This window comes from Rhizophagus irregularis, chromosome 12, assembly GCF_026210795.1.
Source record: "Rhizophagus irregularis chromosome 12, complete sequence".
NCBI classification, from domain to species: domain Eukaryota; kingdom Fungi; phylum Glomeromycota; class Glomeromycetes; order Glomerales; family Glomeraceae; genus Rhizophagus; species Rhizophagus irregularis.
The window spans coordinates 4,867,604-4,885,774 of NC_089440.1; the positions used below are offsets into that span (position 1 = coordinate 4,867,604).

Genomic DNA, 18,171 nt, shown 5'->3' on the forward strand with positions numbered 1-18,171 from the left:
ATAATTGATTTTACCAAACTTGATTTTAATTCTAAAGGTATTAACTTTTAGATGTAATAGTTTTGATCTATTAATTTTAATCGAGCTAATCCATTATTTTTTATTATAGACTAATGTAATTAAATATTTAAAATATTTATTGCTTAGGATGAAGTGAAAAATCATATATTTACTATGTATCGTCTCTCTTTGATTTATTCTATTTTTATTTTTAAACATGATAAAGGACAGAGAATAATAATATTCTTGAATAAAACATAGTAAGGCTAATATTTTCAAATATTCTTATCATATATTATAATAAATCGACCAATAATAATTCACATGCAAAGTTTTGTCAACTGTTGAATTAAAAAGTATCATGGCTGATAGATAAGGAGCTAAGTTTATCATGAAAGAACTGTCCAGTAACATATTACTTATATACTGTATCGCATATGTAAACACTAGGAGCGTATCATTATTGATCACAAACATGTACATGTAGCATTATCATATGATATTCATAGCTTTTTATAAAAAGGTCTTTATATGGTATTGTCCGAAATATAATAAATTTTTTTACAAATTCTTTTAAATAATAAATGATTATTAAATCGTTTCTGTACAATGACATACTGTAAGTTACTGCTGCTCTCAATGTATTTTAACTATAGTATTACCATTACTTATGTCAATCTTTGCCGCCGATCAAGATTATTGTTTTCTCTCGTGTACCTTTAGTCTTTTTTTGATAATTTTGTTGTCGATCTTAAAATCATTGCAACATAAAAAACGTTTTCACCACTTTTTTTTCATTTTTTTCTTTTCCTTTATTATTTTTTAGTAATTTTTACATACGAATTAATTTAATACATATTTTTTGTTTAAAAATTATTTATTAAAATGAATAAAATTAAATTAAGTGATGATGTAATTGAACAAATAAAAGACTTCAAATATTGGGAATTGACTGAAGAACAAGAATCGTTAATTGATAAACTAATAACAGACAAAGAATTACAAGAACATTATAAAAACTATGGTTTATGTGATGTATGTAAACAGCTTAAAATTGATTATTGTTGCAATTATTGTATATTTCAACCAAATTTCAAAAATTGGACAAGTGGAAATCATAACGTTGATGAATTTATTCAAAAAGCACAATTAAATGCTAAAAGTGCAATCCAAATCATAGAGTGGATAGAATATGATAAATTTGAAGATGTTGAATATTTAGCAAAAGGGGGATTTGGAACTACTTTTAAAGCAGTTTGGAAAGATGGTCCTTGGGAAACGACTTTTTGTAATCAAAGGGAAGGCGAAACAAAAGTTGTTTTAAAGTGCTTACACAATTCCCAAGATATTACAGCAGATTTTTTAAAAGAAGTAAGATATTTTTTACTGATTTTAGTATTATTAGCCTTTATAAATGTTTAAGCTAACTATAATTTTCTTTTAAGATTGAATCAAATGTTTTAGCATATAATTATGAAGGTTTAGTTCATTGTTTTGATATTACTAAAGATCCAAAAACAAATAATTTTATGATAGTAATGGAATTAAAAAACGGTAGTTTAAGACAACATTTAAATAACAACTTCATTTCGCTGAGTTGGGACAAAAGTTGCGGAGTTTAGAACATATTGCATATGGCCTTGAATGTATTCATAATAAAGGATTAATTCATCATGATTTTCATTGTGGGAATATATTAAGCAATTTTGATGAATTTGCTTATGTTACTGATTTAGGATTATGTCAACCGGCAAATGTCAAATCCTCTCAAAATAGTAATAAAAAAATATATGGAGTATTACCTTATGTAGCTCCAGAAGTTTTAAGAGGAAAAGAATATACTCAAAAAAGTGATATTTATGGATTTGGAATAATTGCATATGAATTTTGTACAGGTTTCCCTCCTTATCATGATATAGCTCATGATGAATTCTTAGCTATGAAAGTTTGTCATGGATTGAGACCAAAATGTGATTATAAAATCCCTCAACTAGTTGTTGATGTAATTAATCAATGTTGGGATGCAAACCCTTTAAAACGACCTAATGCTGATGAATTGCCTAAGTTATTTTATAATTTATTTTATGAAATTTATTCCAATAGAGTGGATTCTGTAATTTATAAACAAGTTGAAGAAGCAGATGAAATTAATAAAAAGTCATTTTCAACAGTTCAATCATCATTATCATTTACTAGTACACTTTCATATACAACACATCCTCAGGCAGTTTACACAAGTAGACTTTTAGATTTTAAAAATCTTCCAGAACCTAAAAATGCAGACAAAAATAATGATTTACTTGGAGTATTATATTCAGGTAAACATATCTGATATGTAATTTCATTTAATTTAAATTTTATAATGCTAATAACTAATATTAATAGATTCTTTAATAATGGATTTCACTGAACTTGATATTAACTCTAAAGGTAATTATTTTTGCGTGTGATTTTTTTTGATCCATTAAATTTTAATTAAACTTATTTGTTATTTTATTTTAGAAGAAAGTATTTAAATTCAGAATACTTGAAATGAAAATATTTGAGTATACTGTATTTATGTTTTTTTTTTGTTCATTTATTTTATTTTTATTCTGAACTTGGTAGGAGATAAGAATAATATTATAGTGTTATTATTGGAAGTATAGTAAGCTCATATTATCAATCATTATATGAATATTTATTTAGTAAATTTTAAAGATTAAACAATTATTATTTTTTTTATTAATAAACTTGATTATATTAAATTATCTAAATGAAAGTAAAAGTAATACTCAATATTTCATTTATACAAATAAGTATCATAACTGATAAACAGTTTGAAAATTTTTCATTGCAATTATCAGAAATTTAATCATTAATTGTGTTTTAATTAGGGATGCCAACGGTCGGTTAGGTTCGGTTTCGGTTTTAAACTGCAGTTTTTAACAAAACCGATCCGATCGCAAAACTGACCGATAAAACTGAACTGCAAAACCAATTGCAAAACTGCAAAACCGAATAAAATAATGACATAAAATATTAAGTATAATTTTATTGAATTATATTCTTTAAATTTACGCAATTGTTTTACAACAATAACGTTGATGTGGTGATTTTTCAGAGACGAAAATCATGTGATCAACGCGTAAATTCAAAATGAGAATACTATACTTAAAAAACTAAAATCATAATTTTTAACGGTATTCTCAATAAACAAAATCTTTTTTTTTTTTTGGAATATATTAAAAAATTTGATTGGTTTTTTGATCGGTTTTTTTATATATAAAACCGACGGTCTTGGCACCGATAACTGAACCGGTAAAATCCGGTTATGATCGGTTAAACCGAACTTTTGGCATCCCTAGTTTTAATAAAATAACATTATTTGTGATATACAGTACACTGTTTTGGATATGATTAGGAAACTTAGGAAAATTAGGATCATTAGATTAAGAATTTAAAAATCGATCGACATTCCCATGTGTGTTAATTCTGGCCAAATTATAACTTGGCCGGAATTACTGCCGATTATGATCATGTGCGTATGACTGCGCATGAAACTTCTGAATTGGGTGGTCCGACTGGTTCGTTATTTTTGCAAATAGCTGTAATGGATTATACGCTGTCATGATCGATCAAAAACCGACAAACCGATTAACTTAAATAAGCAGTATATATATACACACAGTATATATTCGATCAATTGTCGGTTTTCAATAAAAAAAGAAAATTTTTTTTTATTTTTGTGTCATATTTTCATGTTCGATCAACAGTGTTAAATTTTGATGATCAAATTGACTAAGATCAAAAGATGTTGATCGAAGTTAATAATTCGTGATCGATTAATTCGAATTAATTAATTGATTGGCTCGATTAATAAATTGATCATATTTCATATTTGATTATTAAGAACCCTACCGTTAAAAAAAATGAAATTATTAAATTATTTTTTTTTGCATTATAAAAAGTATAAAGAGCATGAGAATGGTTTAGATAATATTGATAATATTGATAAATTTCTTTCAAAGTTTCGCTTATCTTGTCTTCTCACAGATAGTGTCTCAATATTTTACACGGATGTCTCCTCAGATTATTTAATAAATGGATCATTTTCACAAAAAAGCTACAAAGAATATTTTAATTTGATTAGCTAAATCTTATAATATCAGATATATTTCGAACGGACGATTTTATTAATGAGAAAGAGTACCAAAATATAAAAAAGAAATAGCTTGTAACGTTAAATAAAAAAGAATAATAGGAAAGGAAATAAAATGGTCAGTAATGAAGAACTGGCGCCATATAACAGGACGAACGAATCTTGTAGTAGAAGACTTCCATAGAAGACCGATAAATGTACAGAAAAAGAAGGTAGAACGAAGAAGTCACATAGATTTAGAAATTAGTTTAGGTTCTTGTTTTCTATTAGAGTTAGTTTAGGATAGTATAGTATAGTTTATATTAGATTAGTTAAAAGATTATTTTATTTATATAGTTGACTTGCAGTTCTATGTGTTTTCTGTTAAATGTAATCTATACTGTACTTTTGTTCTTGTGTAGTTACTAACAAATGAGGCGCGATAATAATAATAATAATATTAATATTAATAATAAATAAAAAATGAAATAGTATGTTTAGCCCGTTTAATTTGGGTTATCGGAGTCACATGATTAATAATGCCGGCCGACACTAACCATACTGACACAAAAGTTACTTCCGGATCATACGTCATTTCGAGTCATTTTGCCAAGCATTTTGGGGAATAAAAATTCTGACTCGATTTGACTCTAATCAAACTATATTATTAATATAAAATAACAATAGTGTATAAACAGTATATATAGAGAAGCCAAAGTTTTGAAAAACTAATTATGTAATACTTTTGGCTAGCGCCTGGCGGGGGCGTGGAATGATAATATTTACATTGTTGGAAATTATTATGTGGCTATGAACTTATAATCTAATCATAAGTTGCTGTTTCCTTTCACAGCCAAAATGATTCATTTCTGGAAAAATTATGAACTTTTTTATGATTACCGCGAATTTGGAAAACAACACGATCGATAAAAAAGTTTTAACCATGTATAGTCTAAACTCGAATATGCTGGTATATTATTAGAAATCCAATCTAACGATAAAATTTCACTTTCCTATTAAGGGTAGAATATACAAAGATCAATATCATAGGAACATGCAGGTTTTTAATATAACGGTATTTTTATGCATGAGGCGTAACAATTTTGCTTAGCATTAATCCCTATTGGTCATCACAATAACCGAATGATAACGCACTTATTAAGCGTTCTTCGACCGATATTTTTTTACTCTCAATTAATAAATTGTGCGCATAATTTTTGATATAAAAATATTTTTTTTAAAAAAAAAAACATTTTCCAAGATTTCATTATGGGATTGATTCTATATCGGAGTTAATCCGTGGCACATGGTTACAAAAGAAATTTCTTTTATTATACCCTTATTATATATATATATATACATATATACATATATGTTAATACTTAATATATCATTATTGGAAATATGCTAATATTATTCTATCAGATTTGCATTTTAATTTTAATTGTTCATCAAGAAAGTCAATCAAAGATCAGCAATGCGAATCATTGGGAACCAATTATTTCTTCTTTTCTTTGTTATTTTTAACTTCACATTTATATTTAATTAATATGAAAATCATATTTTTTTTTTAGTAATTTTTCCGATAATTTAACCCAAGAGAAGTTGAGAATCCGCAGATTTTTTTTTTATTTTTTACAGCCAAAGCGATTAAATTTCTACCTTTCCTTGGTGTATTACAAATATGATGTAAATACTAAAATATATAATCACTTGCCTGATAAAAAAAAAGAATTTCCGGAATATGGGCGTGGGCAAACTTTATATTCTATTTTTCGGGATCACCAAATAACAAAAGATTACAAAGTAACGTATAACGAACGTATGTAACAATTGTAACATATATATATACACAATAAATACAGTATATTCAATTATGGTTTAATTAAATATGGATATATATGCTGTACAAATGGTACAGCTGTAATCGGTCAATCAAAATATTAACAAACATAATTTCAAATCTCCCGATGAGGAAAAAAAAATTTTTTTTTCCTAAATTCTTAAATTTTTTTTTTTTTTTTTTGACGTTTTTAATATTATATTATATATTTTTTTTTATATTTTAAAATATAAAAAAAAAATAAAATAATTTTTTCCAGAAAATTTTTGCTTGTCAGGAGAAGAAAAAAATAATAAAAAAAAAAATTCTAATTTTTTTATTTTGAAACTTATATAAAAAAAGATAAAACCCTTAATTTTTTGGTCGAAGATCATTTTGTTTCATGAATTCATACACAAAAAAAATTTAATTATTATTATAATGATACCTTTTCTAGAATTATTATTATTGTATTTTTTTCAAAAAAAAAAAAAATCGGTAAAATAAATAAGATATTCTAAATATAGGTAATTTACATAATGTATATGTATACACCAATAATTTAAGATTAATTATTCATTAAAATAATGGCTTGGCTAAAAAAAATTGTTACATTGCATAACAACCAAACAAAACCCAAACAGTCAAACAGTTTTAAAAATAATTGATCGGCTTATTCCATTTTTGGTTAAGAATAAAATAATAAAAATAAAAATATAAATATAACCGATCATTTTTTAATTATTCTTTCAAAAAAAAAAATTTTTCCCTTAAAAAAATAAAAATTTTTTTTTTTAAAAAAAAAAATCCGAGATTTTCAACAAAAAAAAAAAAAAAAAAAAACTATTTCTAGAATTTATTGATATCTGAAGAATAATCTTTTATAAGAAAATATATTTCATGAAACCAACCAAAAAAATATACAAAAAAAATATTTATTGATTCAATATGTCTCACGTTAAATTTAAATTTAAGCACACATTTGCACTTATAATAATATTCATTGCAATATTTATTGCCGTTAATATTGCTTCTCCAATTTATGAACCAGTTGGTAGTGCTCTTCAAAAACGACAAGGTCCAGATGGTGGCAAAGCACCAGGTGGCGGTGGTGGCGATGGCGGCAAAGCACCAGCAGGTGGAGATGGAGGTAAAGCACCGGGTGGAGATGGAGGTAAAGCACCAGGTGGAGATGGAGGTAAGGCACCAGGTGGAGATGGAGGCAAAGCACCAGGTGGAGATGGAGGTAAAGCACCAGGTGGAGATGGAGGTAAAGCACCAGATGGTGGAGATGGTAAAGCACCAGCAGGTGGAGATGGTAAAGCACCAGCAGGTGGAGATGGTAAAGCGCCAGCAGGTGGAGATGGTAAAGCGCCAGCAGGTGGAGATGGTAAAGCACCAGCAGGTGGAGATGGTAAAGCACCAGATGGTGGAGATGGTAAAGCACCAGCAGGTGGAGATGGTAAAGCACCAGATGGTGGAGATGGTAAAGCACCAGCAGGAGCACCAGCAGGTGGAGATGGTAAAGCACCAGTAGGTGCACCAGCAGGTGGAGATGGCAAAGCACCAGCAGGAGCACCAGCAGGTGGAGATGGTAAAGCACCAGCAGGAGCACCAGCAGGTGGAGATGGTAAAGCACCAGCAGGTGCACCAGCAGGTGGAGATGGTAAAGCACCAGCAGGAGCACCAGCAGGTGGAGATGGCAAAGCACCAGCAGGTGCACCAGCAGCTGGAGATGGAAAAACACCAGCAGGTGGAGATGGTAAAGCACCAGCAGGTGGAGATGGCAAAGCACCAGGTGGAGATGGAGGAAAAATACCGGATGGTGGTGGTAATGGAGGACCACCAACAACATCAAAAAAAACCATTGATCCAACTGCAACTTGTTCTTCTCCTAATGATCCTAGATGCCAAGCTCCACCAGGAGTGTAAGTATATATAAACATGTATATAAATGTATTATTATTATTTTTTTTTCTTTTGAGACGCTAATCATGTTACTTTACACAATCATAGTACTGCAAAAGTTGAAACGTCTACGCAAGATGAAGTTGAAACAGTAACACCAGCTCCGACCCCAAATGCTAATAATAATAATAATAATAATAATAATAATAATGGGAAAAATAAAATAACTAAGTTTACAACCACCACAACAACACAAACATTATATTTTGCTGGTTATACATCAACTATTACAACAACAAATTCTCTTGGAGAAGTTACAACCTTCGCGACATACATTCCTCCGTCCACTGTACTTGTGGTAAAGAAGGTTGCTGTCACTGCACCCGCACTTGAAGATGGAACTGATACATCAGATTCTATGACAATTTTACATGGGGTTAATAACAATAGTTTATGGGGTGTTACAATGAGTTTAGCAGTGGTTACTGCAACTTTAGTTTTTATGATTTTTGCGTAATTTAATTTAAAAGAATGTTAATATAGAATCTGCATTAATAATTATTTAACAGAAAATGTAATAATAATTGACGTTCAATAATTTCAGCTTAGTTGATGTTGAATTACATCTAAGTTATAATATAAGGGATAATTTATATGTTATAGACAATAGGTTTATATCAATAATTCGTAATAATTTAATAAGATATGAGATTATTTATTTATTTATTTATTATTAAAATAAATAATATATTTTCAATATTTGCAGGCGTTAAATATATAATGAGTTTTTAGTTCTTTAAAATGTAAAAGATTTCATTTATCATTACGGCAAAACTCTGCTTGTCAAATTGATAGCACGGGCCGAATTAAATCATCAGGACCGCAGTCCGCAGTAGGTAATTTGTTTGATATATATAGGGGTCAGGTGATGAAAAAATTTTTTTACTATGAGCTGTACGCATTTTTTCAGGGCCGGAATTATGATAATATCAGTCAGTTACTATAATAGGAAATAAAATTCTGACTGGCATTATCAGAAATTATCTAAAAAAGGAAAGATTTTCATGATTTTTTTTAGTCCAAAATACGCAAACTCAAACCCCCTTTTATATATATGCTTGATTTATGTGAATAGTAATGGTGATTTTTGATTAACAAATATCCAATTTAATGTTTTAAAAGATAGTAATAAAATGTTTTGACTCGTTCTGAATTTTCATTATATAAGGAATAGTTTGTATATTATGATAAATTATTATTCATGATATGGACATTGAGTTTCATTAATGTTGCATGTAAATTTGATTACAAAATATTGAGAGATTAAAAAATTAGAAGAGGTTCTATTTAGAATATCTTTAATTAAGTTTGCTGATTTTAGTCTCTTGAACGTCGTTGATCATTGATCATCTTTATACTGGGTTCTTCAAACGAAATACATTGATTTGAGAGTTGGAACTGATTTGAAATCATCGTTTATTTTAAGCAAGATGACAATAAAGTATGATAATTGTAAAGTAAAAAGGGTCAAAAAATATAAAATATAATGTAATAACACTATGAACAATCGGTTAAAAAAGTTACTAATATTTATAGTCACATGACAGATTCACGTTAAATTCATTTATAACATTAAGTCGTGCCTTTCTCGTCTTGCTTCACTACTTTTTTTATTTCTGCTATTATTTTTCATCCATAATTTCAGAATAATATAGTATTTATTATTTATTATTTATTATGAAAGAAATTAAACTCGGTGATGACGTGTAAAAGGTTTTGGATATTATCAGTCAGTCACTAATATTAAGTGAAATTTCAAAAAAATACGTATAAACGTTATTGAAGATTAGTTAAAATACACGGAAAAGCCACAATATCTTATGCTATTTTAATCGTCAAAATAATAAAGAACACAAACAATTTATAAAAATTATAAAAAATTAAAAGTTGTAAAATGCGACTAAAGTCATTATATTAATTCATAAAATCAGTTAAATCTCTAGACTTTTTGTTAAATTGCATAAAGTGCAGGTAAATTTATTATAAGATACAACTAAATGAATGTAACATGATATATTTAAATATATACTTTTATAAAAAACATTTTTTTTTTTTTTTTATGAAATAAAATGCAATTTTTTCGAATTTGACTTGAAAATTTGAATATCTTGATTGCAATATTCATTTTTTATCAGTTTTAAATTTTATCTATAATAGAAATTCTATATTAATTTATTATCTTGAATTAACAATATTACATTTAAAATATATGTAATAACTGTTTTATAATTTATGTTCGATGTATATTTATATTTCTAACGGTTGAAATATTTTTAAAAAAGAATAATAATTACTTTAATTTAATAATATGCGGTTAACATATTTATTATATTCATTTTGTAACTATTCTTGTATTTCACATATTTCACATTCATCATCCTTTCTTTGACTTTTTATAGCACCAGCAGGTGAAAGAACAAGCTAAAAATAAAAATGCTAAATTTTTGAGAATGATTATTACCCTCAAAATGTTTTAACCACTTTTCGTCTTTACAAAGAATATTTATAAAGAATAATTTTTTATTCCACATTTTTGTTTACTGCACTATTTTTAACATTAATTCATAATTTACCTAACGCAAAAGTATCATATCTAATTTAGTATCGGTACATCTCAAAATAATTTATCAAGTCATATTCAATATATAAACTTCTAGTGGGTGTATTTTACTTATTATTTATTTGTAATAAGGTATCACTGAAAAGTAATTTTTTGCAGTAAACCTAGTTCCGTATTTATTAGCTACAATATTTATTTATTTATTAATTTATTTATAAATAAAAAAAAAAAATTTTAAATTTTGCTACAATATTAACGTTTAATTTTTTCAGATATGAATAATTGACAAATATTACCCTTACTACATTTTCATCAAATGTCCTAGAGTAACATTGTAACATTATAACATTAACCTTGATCTCTCACCAAGTTTACAATAAAAATAAAAAAAAATAAAAAAAAATGGATAAATTATGAGTATTTTACTTTTAAATATTATCGTTCATTTAAAGTAAAATAAGTTTAATTTCTTTCATCTATAATAAAAAAAATAGTTTAATTAAAATTTAATAGATCAAAAAAATCACATGCAAAAGTAATTACCTTTAGAATTAATATCAATTTTAGTAAAATCCATTTTTAGAGAATCTGTAAAATAAAAGAATAATTATTATTCTGAATGGATTAAATAATTATTTGAAATAAAATAAATAAAATTACCTGAATATTCTAAATCATTGTTGTCTGCATTTTTTGGTTCTGGAAGGTTTTTAAAATCTAAAAGTCTACTTGTGTAAACAGCTTGAGGATGTGTTGTATATGAGAGTGTACTAGTAAATGATAATGATGATTGAACTGTTGAAAATGACTTTTTATTAATTTCATCTGCTTCTTTAGCTTGCCCATAAATTATAGAATCCACTCTATTATTGATATCAAAATATAAATCATAAAGCAAATGATGTAATTCATATGCATTAGGTCGTTTTAAAGGGTCTGCATCCCAACATTGATTAATAACGTCAAGAATTAATTGAGGAACTTTATAATTAGACTTTGGCCTCAACCCCTGACAAATTTTCATTGCTAAGAATTCCTCATGAGCTATATCATGATAAGGAGGCAATCCCGTACAAATTTCATATGCAATTATTCCAAATCCATAAATATCACTTTTTTGAGTATATTCTTTTCCTCTTAAAACTTCTGGAGCCATATAAGGTAGTACTCCATATATTTTCTTATTATTACTCTGAGAATGTTCTATATTAGCTGGTTGACATAATCCTAAATCAGTAATATAAGCATTATTATGAAAATCACTTAATATATTCCCACAATGAAAATCATGATGAATTAATCCTTTATCATGAATATCTATAAGACCAATTGCAATAAGACATAAATTATTCAACTTTTCCCACCATTTATGTGAAATGAAGTTGTTATTTAAATGTTGTCTCATACTACCTCTTATTAATTTCATCACCATTATAAAATTATTTGTTTTTGGATCTTTGGTAATACCAAAACAACGAACTACCCAGCCACGTGTAGATTCACATACTAAAATATTTGATTCAATCTTAAAAGAAAATTATAGTTAGTTTAACATTTATAAAGGCTAATGAAGATTTATAAGAAAACATCTTACTTCTTTTAAAAAATCTGCTGTAATATCTTGTGAGTTATGTAAGCACTTTAAAGCAACTTTTGCTTCACCATTTCTTTCCCATCGATTATTGTCATAATCCCAATTCGAAATAGGACCATCTTTCCAAACTGCTTTAAAAGTAGTTCCAAATCCCCCTTTTGCTAAATATTCAACATCTTCAAAATTATCATATTCAATCCACTCTATGATTTGGTCACTATTTATAGCATTTAATTGTGCTTTTTGAATAAATTCATCAACTTCATGATTTCTACTTGTCCAATGTTTGAAATTTGATTGAAGATTATTAATAATACACGGTTGGCACCAATCATATTCAGTATTACGCCGATTACAATTTTCACATAACCAACTACATTCCTGGCACCAATTATATTCAGTATTAGGCTGCTTACAATTTTCACATAAACCATTTTCTTTATAACGTTCTTTTAATTCTTCGTCTATTATTAGTTTATCAATTAACGATTCTTGTTCTTCAGTCAAATCATCATGATCAAACTCTTCTATTTGTTCAAATACATCATCACTTAATTTAATTTCATCCATTTTAATAAATAATTTTTAAACAAGAAATATGTTATTAATTCGTATGTAAAATTATTAAAAAATAATAAAGGAAAAGAAATAAAAATGAAAAAAAGTGGTGAACCGACTGAAACGTTATTTTATGTTGCAATGATTTTAAGATCAGCAACAAAATCATTAAAAAAAGACTAGTTAAACACACAAAGGAAACACAATTATCCGGGTGTTACGATAACATGTAGTGTATTATTGGATACCGATACCTATGTATGTAAGGTATGCACAATTATGTAGTCTATACGTACAATTAATGCAATAACAATACTTAATTTTGCTCAAAATACATACATTACAATGATTACATACACGTACACTTTATTAAATAAATTCGTATGTTATTGCATAGAAATCAAATCACGTGACCTTTCATCACGATCATATTTAGTACCCCAGTATCGTCTAAGTAAAATTCTACCCACACGTGACCAGTGATGTTTAAGGGGGCATGAAAACAATTTTTTTCACCACTAAAATTTTCTGTCCCCAGAATACTTATGAAAAAATGAAAACGGTGGGGAGTGCCATTTTATGCAGGTCACGTGGGGTGAAAAATCTTGGATCATCAGGTGTGCAAAGTATTTTTATTTTTTTTATTTAGAACTTTATTATGTAAACAAAAAAAATAAATAAAAATAAAATGAAATAACTGAAAACAAAATAAAAGCTTCTAATTTTCAAACTCTAGTTTTTTCTTCAATATCTTGGTTAAGCTCAAGTTTCTCAATTTCTGCTTGAGCCTTTCTATTAGCAGTAGTACGCTTTTGTAAACCCATTTTTCATTTCTCAATTTCAATTTACATTAATTGGTGTCTTTCTGCCCTTTCATCATCAACTGGGGATCATTTCTTGTTGAGTGAAAGTTAAAAGTTTCAAAATTGACAGAACGCGTGTAACGTATGAACTGAGAGTTAGACACAAAACTGATTATATTCATATGATAATCAACATATAAATATTACATATGTATGAATATTACACTTACAATACTAATCATCATACGTTATGTATGATTTAACTACCCCAACAGCACCCAGAAAATTTCTTCGATCACGTGACGATTTGCCGATCATTTCCTAAAAAGCTGATTAATTTTGGCGATAAAAATATATTTTTTTATATTTCAAATAAAACTTAACCCATATATTATACGGCCATAAAATTTGTAAAATATATGTATTTTTACCTTCTAAGCAAGTTTACTTAGAATACAAAAGAGGGTTTTAAATGCCATTTTTGCAAAATTCATCATTTTGAAAAAATATATGTAAGAAGTCAAAGATTATGTAGAGCATGTAAAATTACAGATAAATATGTATAAATTTATATCTTCAAGTTTTATTTAGGAAATGATCAGCAAAAATTTCACGTGATCGAAGAATAGTTGTATGATTTTAATGCTTACATATATGTATGGTTTAAAATCAACCATACATTACATATTTCGTCATCCATACACTACATGTTATCTATATACTCGCTCTTACAATATAGCAGGCTTTCGTATTATCACAGTGTAGATCACTTTGCCGATCACTTATTTTCCATTAAAAAAATAATTTAACGAAGTGATATGTAAAATAATAAATTGCAAAATCTAAATTAGGCGTGTAATTTTGTATTACGGTATGTATTTATCTAACTCAAAGTGTGCGCAACTTTATTAGCTAGATTTCATGATTTTACCCAAAACTTAAATTCGTGATATCTTTACTATTTTAATTTAATAGCGTTACAAAAATTTAATAGCAAAAATCAAATGCATATTTAACTCTTTTTAGACGCTTTACAAAATAATTTGAATATTGAAGAGGTAATTCAGAAGTTACATGTATGTTAAGGTTTCTCATAAAATAGTAAAATTATATTTTATGATTATTTTTATTCACTCTGTATTTATTCTTATTTAATACAACTACTTTTTCTTATTTTTTAGAAGTTTACTTTCGTAACAGCCTATTGAAATAAATAAAGTAACAAGGTAATGTTTTGACCAAATATTTTTATATTTTACAGAATAAAAAGATAAGTTTTTCAGTACAGGATTTTTGGGGGTTTCTTCTTTTTATAATAAACATTTTGGAGTTTTTTTTATAATAAACTAATTATATATATTTTTCCTATTTCTTTAAAAGTTATTTCGTAAGAGTCATTCTATTAAAAGCTTAAAGAAAAGAATTCTATAATTTTTTATTATGGTAAGAAATATAATTTAAATTTGCTGATTGAAGTAATATACTGTATTCATTAATTTTTTATCGCTCTACACACATATACTAAACAAATTATTTTACATTCATTTGAAAGAAGAAAATCTACCCTAATTTAGAATCAAAGACTATTCATATTGAATCACTACATGTGGAGATATTAATGATTAAACTCAAAAATTGGAGATTAATAAGTTGGACGGAATTATTCATCAACTAGTGATTGAATTCATGTACTTTTTAATCATTAAATAGGTCACATTTTTTCCTTTCAGATGAATGTGGAATCATGTCTCTATCATACATGTATGTCAAATTATTTACAATTTCACTAAAAGAATTATATTTGATTCCTAAATTTAAATGAATGGTACATATTAAAGTCTTTCGGTTTTATTCTGGATTTAATAAATTTTAGAAATAAATTTTAGAAATAAATATAACAACTTAATATTAATTATAAAGTAAAGTTTGAGACATATTTGCTATGTACGATTTTAGTTTACCAAGACATTTATATTAAAAAAATTATGTAGGTAATGTTAATTTAAAAGGTTACTACATATGAAAGTTAATCAATAATAGATAGATTTTATAAAAATAAGTATGAATAAAGTTTAAAATAAATTAATATGTTTGCGAAATTTAGGATATATTAGTATGTAGAATTTTCAATATTTTGTCTCTTAACGATACCTTATAGAATAGAAAATGATCGGCAAAATTCATGTGATAATATAGAAAGCCTGCTATGCTGGCTCAAAAACAACTAGATGCAACTAAACAACAACTAGAGGCCTCATCGAAAAATGATAAGAATGGAAAGGTATTACAACAATTCCTCAAAATTTTTATTTAAATTCACTAATAGGGAAGATTAAATTTTAATAAATACTTAGGCTAAACTTTTTACAAATGTTGATTACTACTTTGATATAATATCGGTAATGATGTGTTCATATGAAAAATTTTGGTCATCAAAATTTAACTCAAACAAAAATTGTTAAATAGTAAGGCTCCACTTATTATACACAAAGTACACTAATTTTACGATTAGATGGTTAGATATAGAACATTATGAAGAAAAATATTACCTAAATTTTGTTTATTTAATATTATAACATTATCCTTGATCTCTCACCAAGTTTACAATAAAAATAAAAAAAATAATAAAAAATGGATAATTTATAAGTATTTTACTTTTAAATATTATCGTTCATTTAAAGTAAAATAAGTTTAATTTCTTTCATCTATAATAAAAAAAAAAGTTTAATTAAAATTTAATAGATCAAAAAAATCACATGCAAAAGTAATTAATTACCTTTAGAATTAATATCAATTTTAGTAAAATCCATTTTTAGAGAATCTGTAAAATAAAAGAATAATTATTATTTTGAATGGATTTAAATAATTATTTCAAATAAAATAAATAAAATTACCTGAATATTCTAAATCATTGTTGTCTGCATTTTTTGGTTCTGGAAGGTTTTTAAAATCTAAAAGTCTACTTGTGTAAACTGCCTGAGAATGCGTTGTATATGAGAGTGTACTAGTAAATGATAATGGTGATTGAACTGTTGAAAATGACTTTTTATTAATTTCATCTGCTTCTTTGATTTGCCTATAAAAAACCATTGGATTGAGATTACGTTCTAAGCCAAAAATTAACTTATGTAATTCTTCTGCATTAGGTCGTTTTAAAGGGTCTGCATCCCAACATTGATTAATAATATCAACAATTAATTGAGGAACTTTATAATTAGATTTTGGCCTCAACCCCTGACAAATTTTCAATGCTAAGAATTCATCATGAGCTATATCATGATAAGGAGGGAAACCTGTACAAATTTCATATGCAATTATTCCAAATCCATAAATATCACTTTTTTGGGTATATTCTTTTCCTCTTAAAACTTCTGGAGCCATATAAGGTAGTACTCCATATATTTTCTTATTATTACTCTGAGAATGTTCTATATTAGCTGGTTGACATAATCCCAAATCAGTAATATAAGCATGATTATCAAAATCACTTAATATATTCCCACAATGAAAATCATGATGAATTAATCCTTTATTATGAATATCTATAAGACCAATTGCAATAAAACATAAAATTCTCAACTTTTGACTCCAATCAAGTGAAATGAAGTTGTTATTTAAATGTTGTCTTAAACTACCTTTTATTAATTTCATCACCATCATAAAATTATTTGTTTTTGGATCTTTGGTAATACCAAAACAACGAACTACCCAGCTATGTGCAGATCCACATACTAAAATATTTGATTCAATCTTAAAAGAAAATTATTGTTAGTTTAACATTTATAAAGGCTAATGAAGATTTATAAGAAAAATATCTTACTTCTTTTAAAAAATCTGCTGTAATATCTTGTGAGTTATGTAAGCATTTTAAAGCAACTTTTGTTTTACTTTCTCTTCTCAATTTATTAATATTAAAATCCCAACCACTAATAATATGACCATCTTTCCAAATTGCTTTAAAAGTAGTTCCAAAACCCCCCTTTGCTAAATATTCAACATCTTCAAATTCATCATATTCAATCCACTCTATTATTTGACCAAAACTTTTAGCTTTTAATTGTGCTTTTTGAATAAATTCATCAACGTCATGATTTCCACTTGTCCAATTTTTGAAATTTTGTTTAAAATCTTGTGATTTGCATGACCAACAATAATAAAGGTCAGTATTAAGCCGCTTACATTCTTTACATAAACCTTTTTCTTTATAACGTTCTTTTAATTCTTCGTCTGTTATTAGTTTATCAATTAACGATTTTTGTTCTTCAGTCAGTATAAAATGATTAAAATCTTTTATTTGTTCAAATACATCATCACTTAATTTAATTTCATCCATTTTAATAAATAATTTTTAAACAAGAAATATGTTATTAATTCGTATGTAAAAATTATTAAAAAATAATAAAGGAAAAAAAAATGAAAAAAAAGTGGTTAAATATGTTGCAATGATTTTAAGATCGGCAACAAAATTATTAAAAAAAGACTAGTTAAATACATAAAGGAAACACAATTATCCTGATCGGCAATTAAATTTAAATATATATGTAATATTTACGTAATATGTTTATATGTGTATAGGCTCTTACTAAGAACATTATAGCGTTCAAGGAAAAGTATTATCCAAATTTTTATTTAAATTCCCTAATAGGGAAAATTAAGTTTTAAGTTTTAATAAACATTTAATTTAGGCTAAACTTTTTACAACTATTGATTACTACTTTGGTATAACATCGGTAATGATGATGTATT

At 26.5% G+C, this 18,171-nt stretch overlaps 4 protein-coding genes across 4 annotated transcripts; 2 read left to right on the forward strand and 2 right to left on the reverse strand.

The window, feature by feature from the left end:
• Positions 1–885: 885 nt before the first annotated feature.
• Positions 886–2,516, forward strand: OCT59_004581 (uncharacterized protein; the record flags this gene model as incomplete). Its single annotated transcript, XM_066148380.1, has 5 exons — positions 886–1,371; positions 1,446–1,554; positions 1,995–2,318; positions 2,386–2,430; positions 2,503–2,516. The coding sequence occupies 5 exons, from the start codon at positions 886–888 to the stop codon at positions 2,514–2,516; spliced, it is 978 nt and encodes a 325-aa protein (XP_065996984.1).
• Positions 2,517–6,692: 4,176 nt separating this feature from the next.
• On the forward strand, positions 6,693–8,622 carry OCT59_004582 (uncharacterized protein). Its single transcript, XM_025310157.2, has 2 exons — positions 6,693–7,870; positions 7,959–8,622. Exons 1-2 carry the CDS (start codon positions 6,891–6,893, stop codon positions 8,365–8,367), a joined length of 1,389 nt encoding a protein of 462 aa, XP_025185508.2. The 5' UTR covers positions 6,693–6,890; the 3' UTR covers positions 8,368–8,622.
• A 2,310-nt stretch (positions 8,623–10,932) lies between these two features.
• Positions 10,933–12,634, reverse strand: OCT59_004583 (uncharacterized protein; the record flags this gene model as incomplete). The annotated part of the gene is made up of 4 exons (XM_066148381.1): positions 10,933–10,946; positions 11,014–11,058; positions 11,131–11,995; positions 12,065–12,634. 4 exons carry the CDS (start codon positions 12,632–12,634, stop codon positions 10,933–10,935), a joined length of 1,494 nt encoding a protein of 497 aa, XP_065996985.1.
• A 3,482-nt stretch (positions 12,635–16,116) lies between these two features.
• On the reverse strand, positions 16,117–17,758 carry OCT59_004584 (uncharacterized protein; the record flags this gene model as incomplete). The annotated part of the gene is made up of 6 exons (XM_066148382.1): positions 16,117–16,130; positions 16,202–16,246; positions 16,320–16,586; positions 17,118–17,175; positions 17,246–17,451; positions 17,620–17,758. The coding sequence occupies 6 exons, from the start codon at positions 17,756–17,758 to the stop codon at positions 16,117–16,119; spliced, it is 729 nt and encodes a 242-aa protein (XP_065996986.1).
• Between the last annotated feature and the right edge of the window lie 413 nt (positions 17,759–18,171).

Excerpts from the sequence above, each read along its gene's own strand:
- OCT59_004582 (XM_025310157.2), top strand. The coding sequence starts at position 6,891 with ATGTCTCACGTTAAATTTAAATTTAAGCACACATTTGCACTTATAATA. Across the intron at positions 7,871-7,958 it reads TGCCAAGCTCCACCAGGAGT|TACTGCAAAAGTTGAAACGT; the intron begins GTAAGTATATAT and ends ACACAATCATAG.